The sequence below is a fragment of the Microtus ochrogaster genome, chromosome 19 (assembly GCF_000317375.1).
Source record: "Microtus ochrogaster isolate Prairie Vole_2 chromosome 19, MicOch1.0, whole genome shotgun sequence".
NCBI classification, from domain to species: Eukaryota; Metazoa; Chordata; class Mammalia; order Rodentia; family Cricetidae; genus Microtus; species Microtus ochrogaster.
In genome coordinates, this window is record NC_022021.1 from 15,192,276 (window position 1) to 15,216,273 (window position 23,998).

General features: G+C 37.4%; 1 protein-coding gene across 3 annotated transcripts in view; it reads right to left on the bottom strand.

The window, feature by feature from the left end:
* Positions 1-296: 296 nt before the first annotated feature.
* Tmem161b (transmembrane protein 161B) overlaps positions 297-23,998 on the bottom strand; it is a 78,664-nt gene continuing 54,962 nt past the window's right edge. Inside the window, exons 6-12 of one of the 3 annotated variants that reach the window (XM_005356530.3) lie at positions 12,529-12,680; positions 12,038-12,098; positions 11,311-11,451; positions 8,699-8,812; positions 3,452-3,626; positions 2,532-2,628; positions 297-1,489 (exon numbers count right to left, since the gene is read on the bottom strand). In XM_005356530.3, the coding sequence (XP_005356587.1) occupies positions 1,215-1,489; positions 2,532-2,628; positions 3,452-3,626; positions 8,699-8,812; positions 11,311-11,451; positions 12,038-12,098; positions 12,529-12,680 (1,015 nt within the window). In that variant the 3' untranslated portion in view covers positions 297-1,214. The remainder of the gene's footprint in view (positions 1,490-2,531; positions 2,629-3,451; positions 3,627-8,698; positions 8,813-11,310; positions 11,452-12,037; positions 12,099-12,528; positions 12,681-23,998) is intronic. The other 2 variants (XM_026783764.1, XM_026783763.1) reach the window with 2 other exon arrangements.

Consider the following 23,998-nt stretch of genomic DNA (forward strand, 5'->3'; position numbering starts at 1 on the left):
ATTTTATTTTGTTATGTTTCGTTGCTGTTTCTCGGAAGTCTGTTCTTTTCTAATGAGGGACAGAAGGGGAATGGCTCTGGACAGGAGAGCAGGTGGGGAGGAACTGAGAGGAGCATAGGGAAGGGAAACTGTATTCAGAACTGTACTCATACTGTATGAGAAATGAAATTATGTTTAAAAAAGTCAAAAACAAAGAAAAAACTTAATTTAAACGAAATCACATAATCATATATACACAACAAATAAATTACACTCTGTAGAGCTTTAAAAAACGTATTTTAATCTCATTCCAAACAAAATTTCTTGATTCAAATACATCTCTTTAAAATCATTTTAATATTCTGCAACTTAAAATATTATAAGGATTCAATATTTTCATCTTTTATAGCCTCAATATATTATATATTTAATATATAATAGAAACAATACATACACATAGTCAGCAGGATTACAAAGTAATTTTTAAAATTTGATCAGTATTGATAAATATATTTAGATTAAACATAACTATGTAGAATCACAGAAATAAAATACAGTAGGCCCAACACTAACAGAAGGACTGCAAATGTTCAAATGGTCAATCATTTGAACGAAACTTTCAACCTGGGTGGCATACACTTTAAAACAATACTCTTGCTACTTTCAAGTAGCAGTACTTTGTAGACATTAGGTATTTATATCTCCATTCAATTTAAAATGACTATGCAGCTTTTCTTACTGTAATATACAGTAGCTTTCTCTTCCTTTCTGTTGGATTTTGTTTGTTTGAAGACTAATACATTACCAACAGAAGTGATTTTAGTTCCTTTCCCTCCCATAGAGCATGGCTCAGTTTTAAGATTGTTCTATAGGCAGCAACTAGAATAATAACAGTACCACAACACCATGAAGAGTAACCAGTAACTGGAGTCCTAGCTGGAGATTTGCACTGTAAACCAAGGTAATCAGAAGGATCACCCCTGCAAATAGCCCTCTCCTATTAGTTACTACAGTGAGTTACGATTCCAATGGCACAGTGTAACAGTGTAACAACCTATCCTGGGATTTTAAATATTACAACAAGGATTCACCCTGAGAGTACAGAGGGAGCATTCCAAACAAGATACTCCAAAATTTCTTTCTCTTTTGTATTTGTATTCTTCTTTTGTCAACCCTTTAAGGGCACAAATACTTGAATTTAAAGTGTGACTTAGATATCCATTTTTGATTGAAATTCATGCTACTGTCAGATATTGATGATAGAAAAGCCCAAAAAGGCTTGTAGAAAAGAGGCAAGCAGCAATCCACCATGTCAAAAAAGACAGAAGTCCTCGAAAAAGGAGAGGGGTAAAGATCGTTTTTAAGCTGCTCAGTGCCACTGTGATCTGTGTGACAGTCACCTTCATCTTCCCATCAGCTGACGGCAGTTCAGAGTAGATGGAGTTGGGAGGAAGGTTATCCACTGGGGAGACAGAGACAGCTTCTGAATAGATCCCCCAGGAATGATTACCTAGAATATTTAAGACACAAAACTTGATAAAAACAAACTAACAGAAGAAAACCTTAAATCCCCAATCCATATTAGAAACTAAGTTAGTGATATAATGAATCATTGTATGTTGAAAATAGTTTTGCTATTTGTTAAAAGAACATGATTAATTGAACCATATCACAGAATGGTTTTAAAGTAAAAGTATTAAAAAAAAACAAGCCTGATAAGATTCTCATTCAGTGCAGTAAAATCTGGAAATCCATAAGCTATGAATTGACTGCTTTTACTGACAGAACAGATTCATTAACTTCCTAGAAATGCTTTCTACCTCTACAGTATCACGACAAATGTCTTTCTGAGAAACTGGTCTCATCATAGCTTTTCTACCTAGCACAGGATGTGACTCCCACACGCTCACTGAGCTCCCTGCCCAGCGCGGACACAGGTTCTAAGGCACAAATACACTTAGCATCAGTCCCCTGACACGAGTGAGGCTACTCAGATCATACTTAAAAGAGTTTCTTGGTGCTTCTAAGCCTGCACAATGGCAAGCTGCCCAATCTGAGAAAAGAGAAACAGGGCCACAATGGGCAGTTCCCGGATGCTACCACACAAGGAGACTTGACAGTCCAGACCTTCCTTATTCCCTGAAAACCCTTCACCCTTTCCATACAAGTTACCTAAAGTCAAACTCTACACAGTCCTGCTGTCTAGCCAAATTTATTGACTTTGTGATGATTTCAAGGTTAGGTACTAGCAAACCTTTAATTCACCTGCTTTTACCCAATGTCTAAACAAGTGCTTACCCACATTACTTGGGAAATGTGGAAATTAACATTAAAATGAAAACCCTTACAATCAGCAAATAAGAAAACTATATACACCTGGGCTTCTAGAATCAACAAATCAACTTGTACAGATAAAATTTTCCCCGATTCCTCCTAAAGCTACAATAACAACAGCAGCAACATCATGCAGTGTATTTCTGTGCTTGTAACAGAAAAGGAATTAACTGTAGGTAGAAAGCAAGGGCTGTTTACCAGATGCATGGCATGCCTACCTAGTGTTTTCAAGAGCAGAGTTGTGTGAAGCAGCATTACCAGAGGTGCCACATACTGCAGGGCAATGACACAAAGGTAGTAAAAGACTCGAGCCACCTGCAACCAACAACATGCTTAAGTATCTAATAACGCTGACATGTTACGAGTGAATTAAGTTTTTATAAAATTACCCAACTGAAATGCTTAAAAATAAGTATCATTCATTTACATTTTATCATACATGTACTTCAGAAAGGCTCAACACAAAGATAAGCTTTTAGAATTGGAAAATCTTACAAAAAATTTCAAAGAAGCATTTCAGAGGTAGAAGAAAATACTAAAACTTGTACAGAGTGCTACTTAAACATCAGAGTAAATAACTGTGACAAGCAGGCATGTACAAACAGGAACTCCTTATAAATAGAAACATTAAATCTTCATTCCATATGAACACATTTGAGGTTGAGTTTTAAATAACACGATAATACGTGAAACACAAGACAAAAATAGGGGCCAACATCATAGTAAATCTAAAAAGAAAAAAGACTGGATTACAGGCCAAATGCAACGGTGACAGTTTATACTTTTCTTCTCTAAAATCTCTGCTAAGTACTTAAAATTCACATGAAAGCACATGGAAGAACGTTAAAAGGAGCACTCCAAGGCACTGAATTTCCTACCCCTTTAGACATGAGGCCTGGACAACATTCTCCAACGCCTTCCTGATCATGAGATGGGTTTTGGCTCAGGCTTGTGACAGCCTTGCAGTACCCACCTGTACTGAGCACCGAGAGCAGGAAGGTAAGTCAGATCTGATTCAGCACCAGAATCAGACTAGCTCTCTGACAAATGTCAGCTTACAGCTTCCACACCTGTTTACTGTAAGGACACGAGATAGCTTGTGCTATTTTGGTTTCACTTTGACCGTTATAAAACGTACCATTTTCTGTAGCTCAACTGTACTTATCCGGCCTGCTTCTTTCTTCATTTGATCCACACATTTCTGGGCCAAGTTTAAATATGCTTGCAAGTGATTTCGCATCATGGCCAACCGCAAAGCACATAGCAGGATTATTAACCAGAGTCGCAGAGTATCGAATGTGGCTTCTGTCATTCTATAGATCAAAAAGTTGATATGGTGCTCTCAGGGACCATCATATACTAACATAGCAGTCATGCTACAGTTCACCATGTAGAATACAGGAAATCTACACTTCCCCAGAGTCAACTGGTAGACCTGAGCAAGAGTTCCATTCTGCCAATAACTTATCTAATAGCTTCACTTGTGCAAAATAATTAAGTAGATAAATGTATAATGAAAGTACAAGTCACAACAAAGCCCTCTTTTCCTCTTTCTATCTACCTGTACTTATGGAAGAAAAATAAGCTCTAACACAGGCAGCGAGTCTCAATGCTCTTAGAGATGAGAGTCCCTAAGGAGACCATAGGAACTAAGCAAATCAATGACTAATCTATAATTTGCTACAGTTTTGTCTGTTTATATACTTATTTGATTGGGGGGATTTCAGTCTATTCTGTTTCTAATTAGGACCACTGAAAACTAAAACCATCCTCACATATTATAAATTACATAATACAAAGGTATTAGATACCTCAGATTTCTCTAAAAGTCACTTAATTAACCTATTATTATGCTGTAAGCAATGCCTCAACACTGAGTTTACAATTTTAGCACATCTATTGGCTCAAGACTAGAGAGGGTTGGGAGGAGCAGAGACAGGTGCATTCCTGAAGTTCAAAGGCCACAGTCCAGTCAAACCAATCAGTTTCAACAATTCTCTGCCCCAGAAAAATGCTAGTAGACTGTGATCTACGAAAGACACCTGATGTTGACACTGGCACTCCATATGCATGCTTACATATCTATCTCACACACATGTACCCTGCCCCCCCAGCATACATACACGCGCATACCCTCACCCACAACTTTCTTCATGTGTGTGTTTCTATCCATTCTACCATCTATTTCAAGAAGCATCTTCTTAGTTCCAGCTCCTATTTGGGTAATCAGTGTGTGCATGTCACCAGTTACATTAAGTACTCTGGGATCCGTGCTACAGATTAGATTCTGAACACGTTGGATCCAGTTACTATGTCAAATTACTCACATGGTGATCCCTTTCAAGCAGAAATCACAGTTCATACAAAACATCGAAACCTTTAAACCTAGATCAGAAAGTCTGTCTTCAGTACTAAAATATTTTAAACTTTTCCTAGTAGTCTAATTTCTGCCAAGATGTCCTAAAAGTATGGTTGTCAGGCTGGCTTTTTATGTGGGTTTCAGGGACTTGAACTCAGGTCTTGATGGAGGTGGGTCTTGTATCTAATCTGTTGTTTTCATTGGTTAACTAATAACGAAAGATAGGACAGAAAATTAGGTAGACGGAATAGACAGAACAGAATGCTGGGAAAAAGAAGCTGAGTCAGGCAGTTGCCATGATTCTCCCACCAGACATAGCCGCAGGTTAAGATCTTCCCTGGTAAGCCACCTCATGGTGCTACACAGAATATTAGAAATGGGTTAGATCAATATGAAAGAGCTAGCCAATAAGAGGTTATAACTAATGAGCCAGGCAGTGTTCAAAAGAATACAGTTTCCATGTAATTATTTCGGGGCATAAGCTAGCCATGTGGGTGGCCAGGTGCCAGGGACGCAGCCCCGCCACTCTGATCACAACAAGGTCTTTCTGCATACACAGCTGTCACTATTACCAACTGAGTCATCTCTCCAGTCTGGAAAGGTTAAATAATAATAAAGTTCTCCTGCAAATATGCTGCGTCACCACACCATCCCTCTGTCCAACAGCAAGCACCTGGGCAATGAACTAGAGCCCAATAGAGGTGCTGTGGAACAGGAAAGGACACGGAACACATCAAAGTGTGATGTTGTTTGTCAGAAACTCTCTAATCCATACTCTTTTGTTTCATTTTTCAAAATTATGAATGCACATGGATATAAAACTCTAGTGTGAAGGCACTGTTGTCTAGAAAACAAAAACACATAATATTTTAACAATACATTTTCACTACAATAAGCAACAAATGAGCCAGCTACAGAGTAGTAACAGAATACAGGATGTAAGGGCTTCTGCAGCCTTGAGGCTTTCCAAGGGACATAAAGAAATCTGTTCCCTGGAGTGGGAATAACTGACTGGTAGCACAACGAAGATGGCTATCTCATAGGCATCAAGGAGAACAAACATAACGTTACTAGACTAAAATAGAAAATGGCTGACTCAGCCAGGCAGTTCCAGCACTTGGGAGGCAGAGGCAGGAGGATCTCTGTGAGTTCGAGGCAAGCCTGATCTACAAGAGCTAGTTTCAGGATAGGCATCAAAGCTACAGAGAAACCCTGTTTCAAAAAGACAAAACAAACAGAAAGAAAGAAAGAAAGAAAGAAAGAAAGAAGGAAGGAAGGAAGGAAGGAAGGAAGGAAGGAAGGAAGGAAGGAGAGAGAGAGAGAGAGAGAGAGAGAGAGAGAGAGAGAGAGAGAGAGAGAGAAAGAAAATGGCTGACTCATTTTACAAGTTCTAGATTTGGGCCATTAAGTATCTTCTAACTCATACTAAGGTAATCCAAATATATGATAATTCGATCAGATGGGGTGTCTCAAGGAGAATAAAATAACAGGTCAGGAATAGGCAGAAGCCAAGTGTGGTAGCTCACTCCTTACATAGTAGTTCCTGGCAAGTCTGAGACTATCAAAAAGTGAAAAAGAAACCCAGGTATGAGGTGTGTGGAGGTGGAGGCAGAGGCACATGATCTCTGTGAGTTTCAACCCAGCCAGGCTTGAAGTGAGAGGCTGTCTCAATCAGTCAATCAGAGAAAATGCAAAGAAGAGGTTCTTCCCAGATTCCAAGGTAATGCTGGGTTTTATGATAACTACTGATTTTCTTCTTGGGCTATAAACACACAAAGGCTGCACATAGCCACATTTTACTCTTTCAGTACAGTATGAGACTGTATCCATAAATTAATGTACATTTCGAAATTGAACAGCACCATATCTCTGCTTCTGATCACAAACACTTTTCCATAAACTGATTTGTTATCAAACAGAAATATCCATCGTTTCCTTTCTGACTGGTAGATAGTTATTTCATCTTCTACCACATGGACAATGGAATTTAAATAGAAATTTTAAACTGAATTATTAAATCACAACTAAAGAATGAGGTGAAAGCCGGGTGGTGGTGGCGCACGCCTTTAATCCCAGAACTCAGGAGGCAGAGGCAGGCGGATCTCTGTGAGTTCGAGACCAGCCTGGTCTACAGAGCTAGTTCCAGGACAGGCTCCAAAGCCACAGAGAAACCCTGTCTCGAAAAACCAAAAAAAAGAGAAAAAAAGAAAAAAAAAAGAATGAGGTGAAGCATACTTACTGATGGACTATTTATAAAATATAGCTGGGCCGTGGTGGTACACACCTTTAATTCCAGCATTAATTAATTCAGGAGGCAGAGACAGGTGGACATTTGTGAGTTCAAGGCCACCTTGATGGTCCACAGAGGTAGTTCCAGGACTAACAAAAAACCCTTAGGGCAGAAGCAAAGATGAGACAAAAAAGGAAAGGAGGAAAAGGTTTCTGTGAGAAGATCCCAGGCTGCTGCATATCAACTAAATGTCCTGCTACCACACAGAGGAGTGAGGGTAGAAGAGATAAGGATAATACAGACAATAGGAGCAGGAACTACAAAGGATTACTGTGCAAACGACCAAGAGAAAATGTCCAGGTCATTGATATATGGCATAACTGGTTTATGCCAAATGCTAGTTCCCTTGTTTTCAGTAATTTTGTTTGTAATCTGTCTAGTTACAACTATTATTTAGCTGGTTTAGTTATATGGAGGATAAGCATTACCTCTTGAGAGTAGATATACCCTAGTTCAAGAACATGAAGTAAAAAGAGATGCCATGGTTTCACTGGTTCTATTCTCCAAGACAAACAAACACACAGAGAACTGAAAAGAATGACATACTATACAATGCACACTTTGGAGTCAGTGACTACTCAGGTGTTTCTATTTTAATTCTGACGAGACACGAGTGAAAAGAATATTACTTAGCACTCATTTTCAAAGACTGTGTTATGTGTGTTGTTTCACTAATTCCAGCAATCACCCTGTGAGGTACATACCACTTCATTTTTCCAAACTGGGATGCAGAGGCTCAGTACAGTTCAATAAGCTACCTCATGTGATAATTTTGGGGAGGAGCAAAGCTAGAGTTCAAACCACCTGTCTAAACCTTTGTACAGCTGTAGCATAATTCCACAACACTGTATCTAATACACAAAGTAGTTATTAATGTCTTTCTATAAACTGCTTTTATATTTTCTTGACATCTTATACTGTTAAAACAGTTATCTAACAGAGTTATCTATCTGAACAAGTATTAATCATAATGTTAAGACATTATTTTTAATTTTCCTAAGTATGTAACTCATTTGGTAGAGATGGAAATTGCAGTACTTACTGTATAAAAATATGTCTCTAATTTATTTGAAAAACATTTTATTCAAAACAGACATGAAACAAAAGGAGATGTTAAAAATTTCCATGAGCAAAGAAATGAATACCACTTACATTTTCACTGACAGCACTTTCCTCCGTAAATTCCACAACAGAACAATAATAAAAGCAGACAACAAGTACAAGGATCCAAATAAACAAAATAACAAGAATATGTCAGATGACAACTGGCTATTGGGAGATAAATCTGAAGGTGTGTACAGGCTAATAGTAGTGTAGAGTAGTAATCATTAGTATTCATTCAAAAAAGAGCAAACATGGGTTACATGATGGCCTGCAGCTTCAACTTCAAAAACTTTTAGCATTTCTTTAATATTAAAATACCAAAAAACAAGCAAGTAACTTCAATTTATCCAAAAAAACAACAACAACAACAAAAAACTTAGATATAAACCAGGCATGGTAGTGGCATATGTCTTTAATTCTAGTACTCAGGAGACAAAGGCAATCAGATCTCTGTGAGTTCAAGACCAGATTGGTTCACATAGTGAGTTCCAATTCAGCCAGGCCTGCACACCGAGACCCTGTCTGAAATAGCAAACAAACCAACCTATCTAAAAATACAGTTAAGTGGCATTTAGGAAAGCAGCTTTGATTTATAACAAAACAAAACTCAGGGCTCAAGTTTCCATACTTACAAAGGGACACTTTCTTTCCCCAGCGGTGGGTTCATGATGTAGTCTTTGGTGATTGGTTTAACCCAGAGCAGAACCATAAATAAAGGCGCCAAGAAGTTGATATGCAGTAATGTTCTGAAAGAATACCGGAAATAAACACAAAGATCCAGAAACAAAATGTGCTAGTATAGTGTACTTGTATATTACATTTTTAATTATTTACTGTTAATCTAAGTCCTTAAGAAATAAGGCTATTTATCTTAGTTTTTCAGCTGAGAACGTGGAGACATAGAAAGTTAAGTGGCTTGCTCAGGGCCATTTAGTAGGTTAGACTAAAGATTAAAGATAAGATTACAATTGAGATTTGCTCACTTTAGATGCATTTGGCAATTCCTTATTAAACCCATGACTCAACAAACAGATATTTTAATGATTCTCTAATTCCCTAGAGTCAGTAACTCCAATGGTAGATAGGCAGAAGTCATCTAATAGTTGTCAGCACAGCTAAACAAAATGCTTGCTAATAATTCACAAATAAATGACAGTGATTAGCAAAGTCATAATACCAGAAGACATATGGCAAATGAAACACAACAACTTATGACTGAGAAACCTTGCAATGTCACGATCATTTATAATGTTAAAATTATATTGCCAAAATTATAAGTGACTCAAAATTTGTATTTCTTCTTGGACCGTTACAAACACAGTTGAAATTAATCTTTATCATATTGAACTACAGGTAATTTACTTTTTGTTTCTATTTTTAATTTTGGCCTTCACTCCATGATACTCTCAGCCTCACAAGGGCTGGAACTACAGACATGAGCCACCGGTGGCAGCCAGCTTTGCTTTACTCAAGACACAGCTACACTCCTAAGGCAGAAAGGTGATTTCAGGATTGAGCTACACCTCACTGTTAAGTAGAATCTAAATTTGTATCCTACACATACACACATGGTTGCTAAAAATTTTGTTTTAGAAAAACAAGGGAAACTCAACAGACTGTTTTGTTGCAACATACTGTTTCCATTATCAAGAAATTATAGCTTAATTTTATTATTAATTTCATGATCAAGAAATACAGTTAAACCTCAGACAGGGCTAAACTACAGGCTGTAGCATACACACAGACCCACAGATTTTAACACAGCACTACTTAGAAATGGTAGTGATGGGTGTGAGGACACAGGGCTGAGTCGGGGACAGTGATGTGCCAAGAAAAGCTGGCCACAATCCCTATTACTATGTGAGTCCCAGTGCCTTGCCACAGAGTAGAGACAAAGCTGCTCCCTTGCCACCCAAGTTACCCACAACAGAACAAGCACGCCCCAACTGGTACAGCAGAGTGCTGTACTACAGCATCAGGCTGTAATAAACTGGAAATAAACAAAATCCCAAATCCCCAAAGGGAAACACTTACAAAGAAGCCACATTTTACTGAAGATAGATGTGCTACCCCTCTCTCTAACCACCACTAAATGCTTTATGTTTTATAAAGGGAATCTTTCATCCCACAGCCTTGGTAAACCATCGAGGGCAGGAAGAAAGAGCAGTATTTGGTATGCAGTGTTGCTAGGGAACACACCAGTATCAAGGAGCAGCCCACAGCGGTTTCAGTAGCTTGTGAAGGGCACCCTTCCACCCATCCTTTTCAGCTTATTTAAATCATAACACTGGGGTTAGTGGCTGCAGTGTATGTACAGAGATAAGATAAGTAAATACATATTAAACAAACAGAAAAATGAAGTCAAGGAGGAGGAGTGAAAACCAAAAAACACAGGTAAGAAATAAGAATGCAAAGGCAGGAGAGTCAGTATCATTAAATACAGTGCTTTACAGAAGAGTAATTTTGGAACTCTGTCTGGAGAAGCTTAATGACCACACACATGCATATGAGAAATATTCTTAAGCAGGGTTGCAGGTAAGATAAGAACGTGGAACTAAAGGAAAGTATACACAAGGCCACCTTTCTGTTACAATGTCTCCATTCATAAGCAAACAAGCAAATAAACACCCCCCCCAAAAAAAAACAAAAACAAAAACAAAACCCAACTACAAAGAAAACAGTGAATAAGGGCTTGGAACTATAGGCAGAAGTTTACTATGTTATCTCCATTTCAGAATCAAAATAAAATTTGGTGGTTAAAACTAATCTGCTATAAGACATTGCACATTACTTGCCATCTCAAAACAAAGTAGTGAGTTACTTTAAGTCTAACCCACAGATCATCAACTTAAATAAAACATTTCTTATAAACGTAACTCTTAGGTTTAAAAGTAAAATATTTGAATAACACATAAACTTTAAGTATTTTAAATTTTAAAAGGGAAATTTCCACAGCTCTTCAGTTCCAATGTAGAGACTTATATCATAAATCTCTGAATTAAAAAGAATGAACATAAACTTTGGTATTTTAAGTAGAAACATGTTTAACAACAAATACATTTTAAACACAGGTTTGAAATTTTAAAAGAGAAACTACCTATAGCTGAGAGGAAGTGGTGTGACATCAAATATTTACTAATAGTAATTTTAATAAAATAACTTATTATTTATCACAATAATATACCTTAATTAAGATGGAAAACATATATTTATCTGCATGTGCTTATGTACATTTTCCGCTTACTGTGTAATTTTTTCTGTTGCCAAATTCAGGGCATCCAGATGCATTTGAGCCAGTCGTAATCCAGGAAATGTCAAAAAAGCCCCAATCAGTGAACAGAAAATAGCCAGGAAAAATTTGAAAGTAAGTTTTGAAACAGGACCCCTAAAAATGAAGTTTTAAAAAAAGCAGATAAATATTTACTTAACTTACCAAGAACCCATTTTCCCCATTCAGTTAATTTACAAATCACAATAATATTAAAACATCAAAGAATATATCAACAAAAATATTGATCTTATTCATAATAGATCTTAGTGAATGATAAACTAAACCAGGTATTTCTTAAATCAAAGCCACCAATCCAAGCAACATATTTTCAAATGATATATGGCTTGAATATAAATTGTTTTCATCTATGGAGATAGTCGGATTATAAGAGCAAATACAGGTTAAGAATCTGATGGAAGACTCTAACTTCACAGCTGTAAAAGTGCGAGTCAGCTGTTCCTAGCAGTGGTGACCCAGGGCTGGACAGGCACTTGGGGTAAGTGCTTGCTCTTCTGCATGGGTTAGCCCCTGGGCTTGTTCCCCAAACTGCAGTGAGGGAGGGAGAGAAGAAGGTATTACAAGGGATTATCTTTACTAATTAAAATAACTAAAATATATAGTAATAACTACAATAAAAATTGCTCTATTTAAGAATGGAAAATGTTAAATTTAAATAATGTTCAACTTTTCAAAAACTTACTGAGATTCTAAACCCTGCTTTTCAAGAAACTGCATCGCACTGTCTGAAAAATTTGTAAACCCTGTAGGAAAAAAGAGATTATCATGAGGATGAATACAGACTCCTACAGCAGAGCATCTTGTAGGCTAATGACTAGCTTTGTGTGTGTTAACCAGTAAGCTATAATGCAATAAAATCAGTTATTAGCAAGAACAGTCTCTAAAAATAGCCCTTAGATACTTGTATATTCCACAAGTACATACATTTTGAATTAATTCTTTAGCATTACATAAATTAACTTTAAGAAAAGAGCTCAGGTTGCAATATTTTGGGAAAAAGGTAAATAAAAACTTTAGCTTAAACAACAGTCAATATCTCATCGAAGATTAATGAAGGTTAACTAGAACATAAACCAACGTCAATTTTAAGTATTTATTAGACACAAAATTAAGATAAATACTGAAATCAAAATATACTACACAAATAAAATATATTTTGTGTAAAACTATTACCTGTTTCAAGCCCGAATTCCAGATAATTCTCTGTTACGATCAAAACTGCCATTGCTTTAACGAAGAAAAAAAATCCAAAGGTGACACAAACTGACCTTTCACCACCGTCTTCTACTTTAAAATAGTGTGTAGTTAACGAAAATAGAACTTTGCTGCAGAAGGAAAAGTTCAGGAAAACCACAAATAACTTGTGGGAGCTCTGCACAACACCTTCACATGAAGTCAATGCCCCCAAAGCAAACACACATGATTCACTTTGATTCTATTGGTTTGTCTGTCAGATGTACTTTGGAAGTGAAAACCTTAATGGAAATAGAACAGATATAAAGAGAAAATAAATATGAGCTTATATTTTAAACTATGGAAAAGTACATTAGAATTAAGCAACAATTACAGAATGTATTTCTTATGTATATGACTCAAATATAATGGGGTGACTACAGAATTTTATGCTAACAAGTTTATGACAACAGTAGCATAAAAAGGCATAGAGATTTTAGGCAGTTAATCTTACTGCACATATTTATCAAACATTTATATTTATTGTTACATCTATAGTTAGATACAAAACATAACACCACAGGACTAATTTGTAACCATTTAATAAATAAAATTTGAAAATTACTAATAGCTTCTGGTAGCCTGTCAAATGAAAACTAGGAGGGTTAAACAAAGATGAGTTCCATTTGAGATTCCAAACCAGTCAGTTTCAATATGTTCACCTTGAAAATCAACTTAAAATATTATGTTACCTGAGCCTAACATAATACACACCCATTTAATTAGGATCAAATCAAATATAACCTAAACCTAGAACTTGAACCTTATGCATACAAGTCATGCTTCTTGAAAGGCTGAACCAAATACACGAAATAATGAAGCCAGTAAACAAATCTAGACACAAGCAACTTTAATACGAATGCTAAAGACTAGAAATAAGGAGCTGTTACTTAGTATGAGTCACGTAAAAAACAAAACACATTTAAACAAACCTATGGTGGGGGCTAAGTAAAGACCTAAACGTTATACAGATTTGAAATGACTGAGATTTAAACCTAGGCCATCATAATCCAGAGCCTGGGCACTTGGCACTCACTTATGTGCCTCCATAAATTATACAAAGCACCTAACAGTTATGTATTGCAGCTCAGACATAAAAGATGGAATCATTTCAAACTAGTTAACCATTCTTGTTATATTTTTCAAAGGCCTATGTGAAAGCTGAAGTTAATTTCTTTTGTATTTTATTTTAATTAACCCATCAATTAAAGGATAAATGGTTTTGGAGTTCTAACCTAGGGCCTTATGCTTTCTAGGCATGTGCTGGGCCACAGAACATATGCACATCCTGCTACATTATTTTTATAGCACAGAATAAATCTTCAAGTCTTCTGACTCTGGAAAGCTGACAATCTAAAGTACAAAAAGACTTTAAAAAGCAATACCGACACACATATCTTGCGGTGCAGTACTTTGTGCTGCTTCTGTTTCATTTCTTCTAAAATCCGTACTATTACTAACTAAATCTTACCTGAACACAGTAGTCAATCTTTCCTACTCTGACTAACATCTACTCAATCATTCATAAGCAGCTAAGAGTATACTATGGCACTCTAATCTGGCATGATTCTGTGCTATCAAGTTTAACCAAATTATCCTATTTCAATTAAAATGATTCATAGAGGTTTATCAGTAGCATGAGTTTCATGTTATTTTTTTATTGTTTTAGTTTCTCTTCCATAAAACCATTGGATATAACCATATATTATTATTCTCAAATTTTATACATAAGGAGATTTTTTACCAAATATGCTTTTATCTACAGCTACAGAAAAGACTCTTAAGATACCAAGTTTTTTCTTTTTAATAAAACCTCAAGGAACCATATTACTTTATATTTACCTTAAAATTAATATATATATATATGTGTAAGTATATGTGTGTGTGTATTCACACATATATGTATATAAACAGAATTCTACCTGTTAGACAGATAATGTTCCCCACAAGAACTAAAGACTAAAAGGAACCCCAGTACCAGGGATGAGAAACCTATTTTGACTAGCTGGTCTGGGTTCTCTAAGTGACTCATAAAACAATATGGTTCTTGGTTGTGTCTTGGAGGTTGAAGGTGAGAAACTGCACACTTAAAGACACAGGCCATGATCCTAGAGAAGCTAAGTAACAAGGTGAATCCTAAGAAAAACATATACAGATCCACCTGGAAAGAATAGATAAGATCACCTGATAAAATTGGGAGCATGGGGGTCGGGGGAGAAAGGAGGGCAGAAGGGGAAAAGGAGGGAAGAAGGGGAGGGGGAGAAAAACTTGAGGGAACAGGAAAGTCAAGGTGGAGGAAGGGACAGAGATGGAGAGCACCATTATGAGGCTAGCAAGAAACCTGGCACTAAAGAAATTCCCAGGAATCCACAATGATGACCCCAGTTAAGACTGTAAGCAACAGAGGAGAGGGTGTCCAAACTGGCCTTGCCTGTAGTCAGATTGATGAATATCTTAAATATCACCATAGAACCTTCATCCAGCAACTGATGGAAACAGAGGCAGAGACCCACAGCAGAGCACTGGGCTGAACTCCCACTCTAGCTGGAGAGTGGGAGGAGTGAGAATATAAGCAAAGAGGTCAAGACCATGTTGGGTACACCACTGAAACAGTTTACCTGAGCTAATGGGAGCTCTAAAACTCCAGCCAGACAGGGGAAGGAACCAGCATAGGACCAAACTAGTCCCTCTGAATGTGGGTGACAGTTGTATGGCTAGGGCAGACTCCGGGGCCACTGGCAGTGAGACCAGGATTTATCTCTACTGACTGTACTGTTTTTTGGAACCCATTCTTTTCAGAGGGATACTTTGCTCAGCCTAGATAGAGTAGGGAGGGTTTTGAACCTTCCCCAAAGCAATGTGCCTTACTCTCTCTGATGAGCCAATGGGGAGGGGGGAAGGTGGAGGAGATGGGAGGAGGGGAGGGAGTGGGGTCTGGGATTAATATGTAATATGAAAAAATAATAATAATAATAATAAAAAAGACACAGAACTTGGATGATCAATATTCATAGCTGTGATGCTTAAGAACCACAACAACGATCAACACTACAAGCTATCCCTACAGTACAATAGTGACATTTATATTTTTGAAGTAACCAACAGCAGGGAAATCATGCCTGGTACTAGAAATCCAGCCAACTGTCTGGGTGATGTCATGGATCTTAGAAGAAGATCTACAAACTTTACTAGACCAGCACATACAACTTTCATCCCTCATTAAAGAAGCTTCTCTTTACAGAAAATAGAGACCATCACAGAAATCAACAAGAGGACACAATGCAGAGACTATGGCTAAGAACCAGAGGATCACAAAGTCTATTGAATCCCTAGAAATGACTGCCTATGTAACACCTGAACAATGACAGTATCAGTCAGTAGTCATGCTAATGTGGAAGAGGGAAAAACCTCATGGGTCTAAATCCTAGGCAAAGAACTACAGCCAGTTAATGACAGCTGAGGAAGGGAGACTTAGCTTCTCCAAAGGATGAGCCCTCTAACATCTACTACAAAGTTGTCAGCCCTGAAATTATATTCATACAAAAAAACCAAAAACACTCAGAAGGTTATATTTATGCATTTCTGCATCTTTACACACATACATACATACACACACACACACACACACACACACACACACACACACACACACAGGAAAAGGTGATCAATTTGAGAGGAAGTAGGATAGGATATGGAAAGGGGTGAAGGAAGAAATAGGGGGAAGCAATGTAATTATATGTTAATTGAAAATATATTTAAAAAATACTACATATACTGAGAGACTATGACCCTGACAAGAATAAAGAGTCTCCAATAATTTTAGCAATGCAGGAATAGGTCAACATACATAGATAAATGTAATTCATCATGTAGTTTCAAAGCAAGAAGATAATATAATCACCTCAATAGAAAATCTTTGATGAAATTCAGCATCCTTTCGTGATAAAAGTCATGAAACAGCTAGTGATGGAGGGAACATACATCAAAATAATAAAAGCTATATACAACAAACCTATAACTACCATCATATGCAGAAAAACTCAAACTCATTCACACTAAAATAATAATAACACCCCTTCTACTTTTATACAATACAGTTTGAAATCTTAGCTAGACAAACAAACAAACAAAAAAAAAGGAAATAGAAGGGATACAAATAGGAAAAAAGGACAAAGCATCCCTTTCTGCAGATGACATTACATAAGAAACCCTAAAACTTAGCCAAAAATAAACTCATGATCAGCAAAATGGGAGAATACAAAACAGAAAAAAACAGTAGCCCTCCTATATACCAATGACAAACACCCTGAAAAAAGAAAATTCCCTTTACAATAGCCATAATAAAATAAACTCAAAATGCTTAAGAATAAACAAGGCAAGGAAATAAAAGAATGCCCATAGTGGTACTATTAGAAGGTATAGCCTTGCTGGAATAGGTGTGGTCTTATGAGTGAGTACATACCATGTTTGTCTTTCTGGGTCTGGGTTACCTCACTCAGCTCAGTTTTTTTCTACATCCATCCATCTGCCTGCAAATTTCATGATGTCACTGCTTTTTACAGCTGAGTAATACTCTACTGTGTAAATGTACCACATTTTCTGGCCATTAAGAATAATGCTGCTATGAACATAGCTGAGCAAGTGTCATTGTGGTATAATATGCATCCTTTGGGTGGGATACCATCCTCAGCCTTGATATAGGGGAAGAGGCTTGGTCTTGTCTCAACCTAGTTTGCCAGGCTTTGTTGACGTTCCATGGGAGGCCTTACCCTCTCTGAGGAGTGGATGGGAGAATGGGAGGAGGGAGAATTGTGGCTGGTATCTAAAATGAATAAAAATAAAAAAATAGAAAGGAAAATCTGACAGTATCAGATAGTTGAGCTGTAAACAAGACCTCCCCAGTACTTTTAAGGTGCAAAAATGGGGACAATCACTTTGAAGTCTTCTCCAGGTTCGAATATGTTTGGACATTCAATCTGCAGGGAAATCTCAGTCTATTATTTAAGAAAAAGTTACAAAACTCATGCCCACATAAATATCCATCTGTAAATATTAATAGTAACTAAATGGCTTCAAACTGGCACAACTCAGATATATTTAAATTATTAAATATACATACTATTTCAAAGTGTTGTAACAGTATACTTAAATACTACTAAAGAATAAAAATAAAAATTACAATCATGCAATGAAAAGGTCAGATTTCAAATGGTTTATGTTAAATAAAAGAACTCAGAGTATGCATCCTTAAAAAGTTCCATTTCACCCCAATCTAAACAGTCATTGCCAGTAATACAAATGACAACAAATGCTGCCATGGATGTGGCAAAAGGAATTTTTACATATTGTCAGTGGAAGCATAAACTACTGGAAATCAGTCTGAAGGCATCTCAGAAAGTTCTATATAAAACTGTCATATGCCCCAGCTATACTACTCCTGGACACACTAGAAGCACTTCCTCTCTAATTAGAGAAACACTTGCACAGCCATGTTACCTGCTGTTGTGGAATTACTTTAACTAGGCAAAGATGTGTTAAATTTGTTAATGCCACATTTGTTTAAATATGTAAAGACATTTGCTGATGCTGATTTGTTTAATAATGTAAAGAAATGTTGCTTTGCCTGCTATGACACCCGATTAGCCTAATAAAAAGCTCAACAGCCAGTAGCTAGGCAGTAGCAGGAGAGGTGAGGCTGGCAGGCAAAGAGATTAAGTAGAAGGAGGAATCTAGGCTTGAGTAGGAGAAGAAAATGAGGGAGAAAAAGAGGGAGATGCCCATGGCCAGTCAGAAGCCAAACAGCAGACATAAAGTAGGACTTAGAGAATGAAACAGAGGTTAAAAGTCCTAAGGCAAAATGTAGATGAAGAAAAACAGGCTAAATTATGTTATAAGAGTCAGTACGAAACAAACGAGCTTTCATAACTAATAATAAGTCTCTGTGTCATGACTTGGGAGCTGGTTGGTGGCCCAAAAGAAAGCTGGCTACACTTGGCTCCTCTATTCACAATAGCAAGAAAATTGTAGAATATCAGAATACATCAACAGGTAAACAGATAGGGAAAATGTGGTATATACACACAGTGGAATGTTGTTCAGGTACAAAGAACTACAAAATAGATATGCAGGTAGAAGAATAGAACTGGAAAACTGGTATCTCAACTCCAAATTCCCTCCTAGTTGCATCCTAGGTGCAAACTTTTGTTTTGTGTATTAAACTTGGAACACAAGTTGAAGCCAGGAAAATTTAAAGGTGAGGGAAAAGTAGATCACCGGTAAGAAGAGCAGAGAGCTGAACGACTGTGGGTGAGGAGGTTTAAGCAGGTAGGAGCATGTACGGAAGTGTGCATGAAAAAAACAAATCTAAGTTTATTAAAATACATGTGAAATGAAAGAAAGAAGTTTGGATTTTTAAAGGGGGGGTGTGAGTAGAGAAATGGGCAAGAGCAAAGAAAATAGGTGGGTTAACCAAAACTAAAAACATATAAAACCTACTAGTTTAGCAAGCTAATTTACAAACAGTAGTTTGAGCAGAAGAACCCTGCATAGATGGACAATGCCACTCCCAGGAGACACCGGCTATTAAATGAAAATCATAGTGCAAGGCACAGGATGCTTCCCTATGAGTTATTAGTTAGGAAAGCCAAGAGGTATCAAAACCCAACACAGGCTATTGCCACTGCACTTGTTACCTTTCATAGACAGATGGTAAAATCCTGCTGTGGAAGACACCACACACTTGGGCTACAGGTCATAAAGAAATCAATCTCAGACCAAACAGGAAATTTCCTCCCTGAAAACTAGCTAGTCACAGTGCTACATGGACTACTACAGGAGAAAAGCTCTTTTCAGAGTTGGACCCTGCATGCTGCACCAACCTGGCAGGTTATTTACATGTGCCCACTGGTGTAATAGTAGCAAGGCTATTATAGCATAACTACCTGCCTTTTAATTGGAGTTGAGGCTTGCTCTATAGAAAAACTTCATGGTATTGTAATCTCATGGCTGCAGAGGTAACAGATCCTAAGGTGGACCCTGATATTATTTTACAAAACTGTCATATTGTCAAATGGCCTTCTAAGCATGTTTATACCTATAGACTCATGTTACGTTCAACCTTGGTGAGAGAAGCTTCTTTTTAGAGCAGGAAGCAGAAACTCATAACTAGTCAAAGAGCTAATAACTGATTCACTGCTCAGGCCAAATGGGACATCAATATACTGCCCTCCCCACACCTCCAGAGGTCCAGTGAATAGGAGGTAGAAAGATCTGGAGGATAAGGAGGAGTGCTGGGAATTGCTATCTTCTAGATTTGGCATGGCTATCACGATCACACACTTCCAGATCTGTACACAAAGTGCACCAGAACAAGTCAGTCAAAATTCTAGCACACCCAAGGGAAGGTCTTTTAAAGCTCCATCCCTTAGTGAAAGGCTATTGGCAATTACAACTACTGGAGAAGGAAGAATCATTCTACCTCAAGGAAGTAGCCTCTGGTACCATGCTCTAATGAATGGCCCCATGCCTATACACATATGGGCAGCATTAAATGGTCTTATAAGTTGTTTAAAAAGAGAGAGAGAACACGAAGTTTGGGGGGAAATATGTTGGAAGATGGTTCAGAAGTTGTATGGGGAAGGATATGATCAAAATCCATTGTATACATGTATGAACTTCTAGAAGGAAGGGAGGAAGCAGAGAATGGCCAGTGATGCTACAGGCAATGCCTATCCTAACATTACTGTAAAGTCACACTTTCCAGCTCAGTGGTAGAGTCTGGGGAGCATATAAGGGACTCTGGGCTGAGTTCCTCACATTGTAAAATCTAAACACAAATCTAAAACATACATAGCTTGAAGTAAAATATGATACGGACTGGAAACAACTGCTGTGTGTCAGAAGAAAAGTTAAATGTTTTCATCTAAATTTTAAAGCATCTTGCATGGTCTAAGGTCTTGGAGCCACTTAATAGTTAACAAATCATAAACATACTGTAACTTACATTTATTTTAGTAGGCTAATTGAAGAAAACTGCGAAGTAAGCTTTTCTCTGTTTGGACTTTCTAGCTTGTCACTAAAGAAAGCAAAGTGTAACATATATATGAAAGTCTCATACACAACTAGTCTTTAAACTATGCGTTTCAGAACATTATTTTTAAATACTTAGTAATAGAACTGAAAGCCAACCTATGGTGGAAAACGTGGAAGCAAACAGACAGAAACAAAAACATTTTCAGTACTTCAGAAAAGTACTGAAATTTTTATGCATACGAATCATAATTTGCCATTTAAATATTAAGAATTTGGCTGGGTGGTGGTGGTGCAAGCCCAGCCTTTGGGAGGCAGAGGCAGGTGGATCTCTTTGAGTTTGAGGCCAGCCTGGTCTATGAAACGAGGTTCAGGACAGACAGGACTGTTATACAGAAAAACCCTATTGACCGAGGTTTCTGTCTTGTCCGGTCATGCAGCTTTTCAGTCCCAGAGAAAAAACACAGAGGTCTACTACATTAATCATAAATTGGTTGGCCTATTAGCTCAGGCTTCTTATTAACTCTTTCTTACATCTTAAATTGGCCCATTATTTTGCCTGTGTTAGGCATGTGGCTTGGTACCTTTATCAGTGAGGTGTTCACATCTTGCTTCTTCTGCATCTGGGTGACGACTGCAGATTGACTCTTTCCTCTTCCCAGAATTCTCCTGTTCTGGTCACCCAACCTCCCTCTACTTCCTGCCTGGTTGTCCAACCTATACTTCCTGCCTGGCTACTGGACAATCAACATTTTATTAAAATACAAGTAACAAATCTTTACAGGGTACAAGACCATTGTCCCACAACAAAACCCTGTCTGGGAAAAAAAAAAGTTGAAAATTTGAGTACTGAATTAAAGAGAAAGCCACAATAACAAATTAGGAAACATTTTAAGTCTTAAAAGAAATTTTATTTAATTAACACATTAAACACTCTTCACCTAATTAACATACTAGCTAGAATCCACCCAGCTAAGGCTCTGTTTGAGAGCAACAGTGGGTTTTAGAACACAGATGCTCAAACTACTCCCTATTCTTTCCACATGAGTCTAAACTACATTTCCTTTATTTATCTTTTCTAAAACAAAATTAGAGAAGCAAATTTTATTTTATTGGTTTCTTTTAATAGAAGTAAATACTACAATTCCTTCTCTTTGACATTATATTGAAATGTACAAGAAAAGAGAATAAAGGTAAAAAGCAGAAAATATAAAATCTCCAAACCCATACCCAAACTACTTCCAAGATACAGTTTTACCATCATTCAATAACTCAGGGGCCTAACCCCTGATCTGAAAAACAAAAACAAAAACTGTTTCATTTCATTGAAAACAGAAACTAGAATTTCCAATGAGACAATTTCCAACTCCTGTATTGACATGAGAGGAAAAAAAGCCTTTGGCCAAAGTGAGGTCAAATGACCAAAATGACATTTCCAAAGACTACACCTAATGCCAAACTATAGATCTGAATAAATTACAAAACACATCCACACTGAAAGCAAACAATACTAGACAAAACATGACCCAGGCATTAAACATGGCCTTCCCTTCACAATTTATCTATTAATAAATATAATCCATACCACAGATGCTTAAAACATAATAATCCCTGAATCAATTCACACTGCATACTAGATAAATTATAAAACCAAGCATTCATTTATACCAGATTAAAATAAACCTTGCTCATAACTCACTATAAAATACACAAAAAATATTCTGCAATGCAATGGACAATCTGGGTGAATTCGTATCTTCAAGTTTTCTTCAACAATCCCCAAACTTCCTGTTGAATTAAAATCCACCATCTTCTGGAAGTAGCCCACACACTGTCTTCGGCCATAATCTACAATCTGGACTGTCCTCTTCCCTCCCACCTACCTCTGAAGTGAAGACTCACCCCACCACTCTCTTCCGCAGTCACGACAGCACTGCCATCTACAATGCACCCTAGGCGGCCAGTGCGATGAGGACTGCTTTGTAACGAAGCTGTAAAGAGCACTCTACTGCTCCACAGGGCCTGGAAGAATCGTGCTCTCGCCACCTCCAACATGACATGTGACTGTCTCCATCAACCTCTCGAAGTTCCTATTTCCTCCCCTGTGAAGTGCAGCCACTAGTCAAGTCCTCAGAGGTCTTAGTCTGAAAACCAGATTTTTTTTTTCCTCAGCTCAGCAATACATCAATGTTTTCTAGATAACTAAATTGGCAACTGAACTCTGATAAGGGGAAGGAAAGGATAATGTATACATGAACTGACAGATCACATAATGCTTCAACTTTTTAAGCTTTTCCATGAAATTTCAGGAGGTAAAAGATTCCACAAAGTAAAATAGCCATGTTGTGAGCTAAAAATAGAGGTGAACTGACCTCCATGATAGAGTGCAGTTAAAACTCTTCCTGTGAATGTGGGGAACTAACCCCACTGTGACTCTAAAACTAAAAACTGCCTCTGCAGAAAAAATGAATTTGAGGCAAACAGAGTTTAGATTAGGTCACTATACTAAAAGCAGAATGGTTGAATGATATATGCAAAGACATTAGAGATATTCGATTCAACTTCAGTGAAAGGTGCATACTGATAAGCCCACAAATAAGCTGAAAATATTCAAACTCAAAAATGCACAAATAACCCCTAATCTACTGACCACTGCAGCTAAGAAACACTGCACTGTGGACGACTGGTTATTTGTTATTGTGAACACACAATGACTAGTAGCCTAACTGGCCGACTCCCTGGGAATAAGGCAGCATATATTACTAACCCCAGTAAAGACCAAACGTTCAAATGTGGTTTACCCAGAATGCAGTATATTCACACACCTCAAAGGAAAGGAACGGAAAGGAAAGAAGACTTGAGGGATTCACTGACTCACCGGTGGAAAGAGTTGGCACACAGCAGGTAGGAGACTGAGAACTACATAAACCAAATCACTCCAAAAGATTATGGCCTTTTTACAAAATGAACTTCAATATTACCAAATTATTCTGCAGTGAAACTATCAAACCCTTCTTACATACAGAACTTCCATTTTTCCTCTTTAAGTTTAGACTCTCAGTTTTAAATATAAAAGGAATCCTTATATACTAAGGTAGGAATCAATAATTTTCAAATAGTAAATGTTTGGGGCTTTGTGAGAAACATATGCAGTCTATTTCTGTATATAAATTTTGTATGCTTTTCCTTACCCTGAATATTTAAAAAATTGTTAATAAACTATTCTTAGCCCCAGAGCTATACAAAACAAGCTGTGAAGTCGCCGGGAGGTGGTGGAGCACGCCTTTAATCCCTGCACTTGGGAGGCAGAGGCAGGCGGATCTCAGTGAGTTCGAGACCAGCCTGGTCTACAGAGCTAGTTCCAGGACAGGCTCCAAAACCA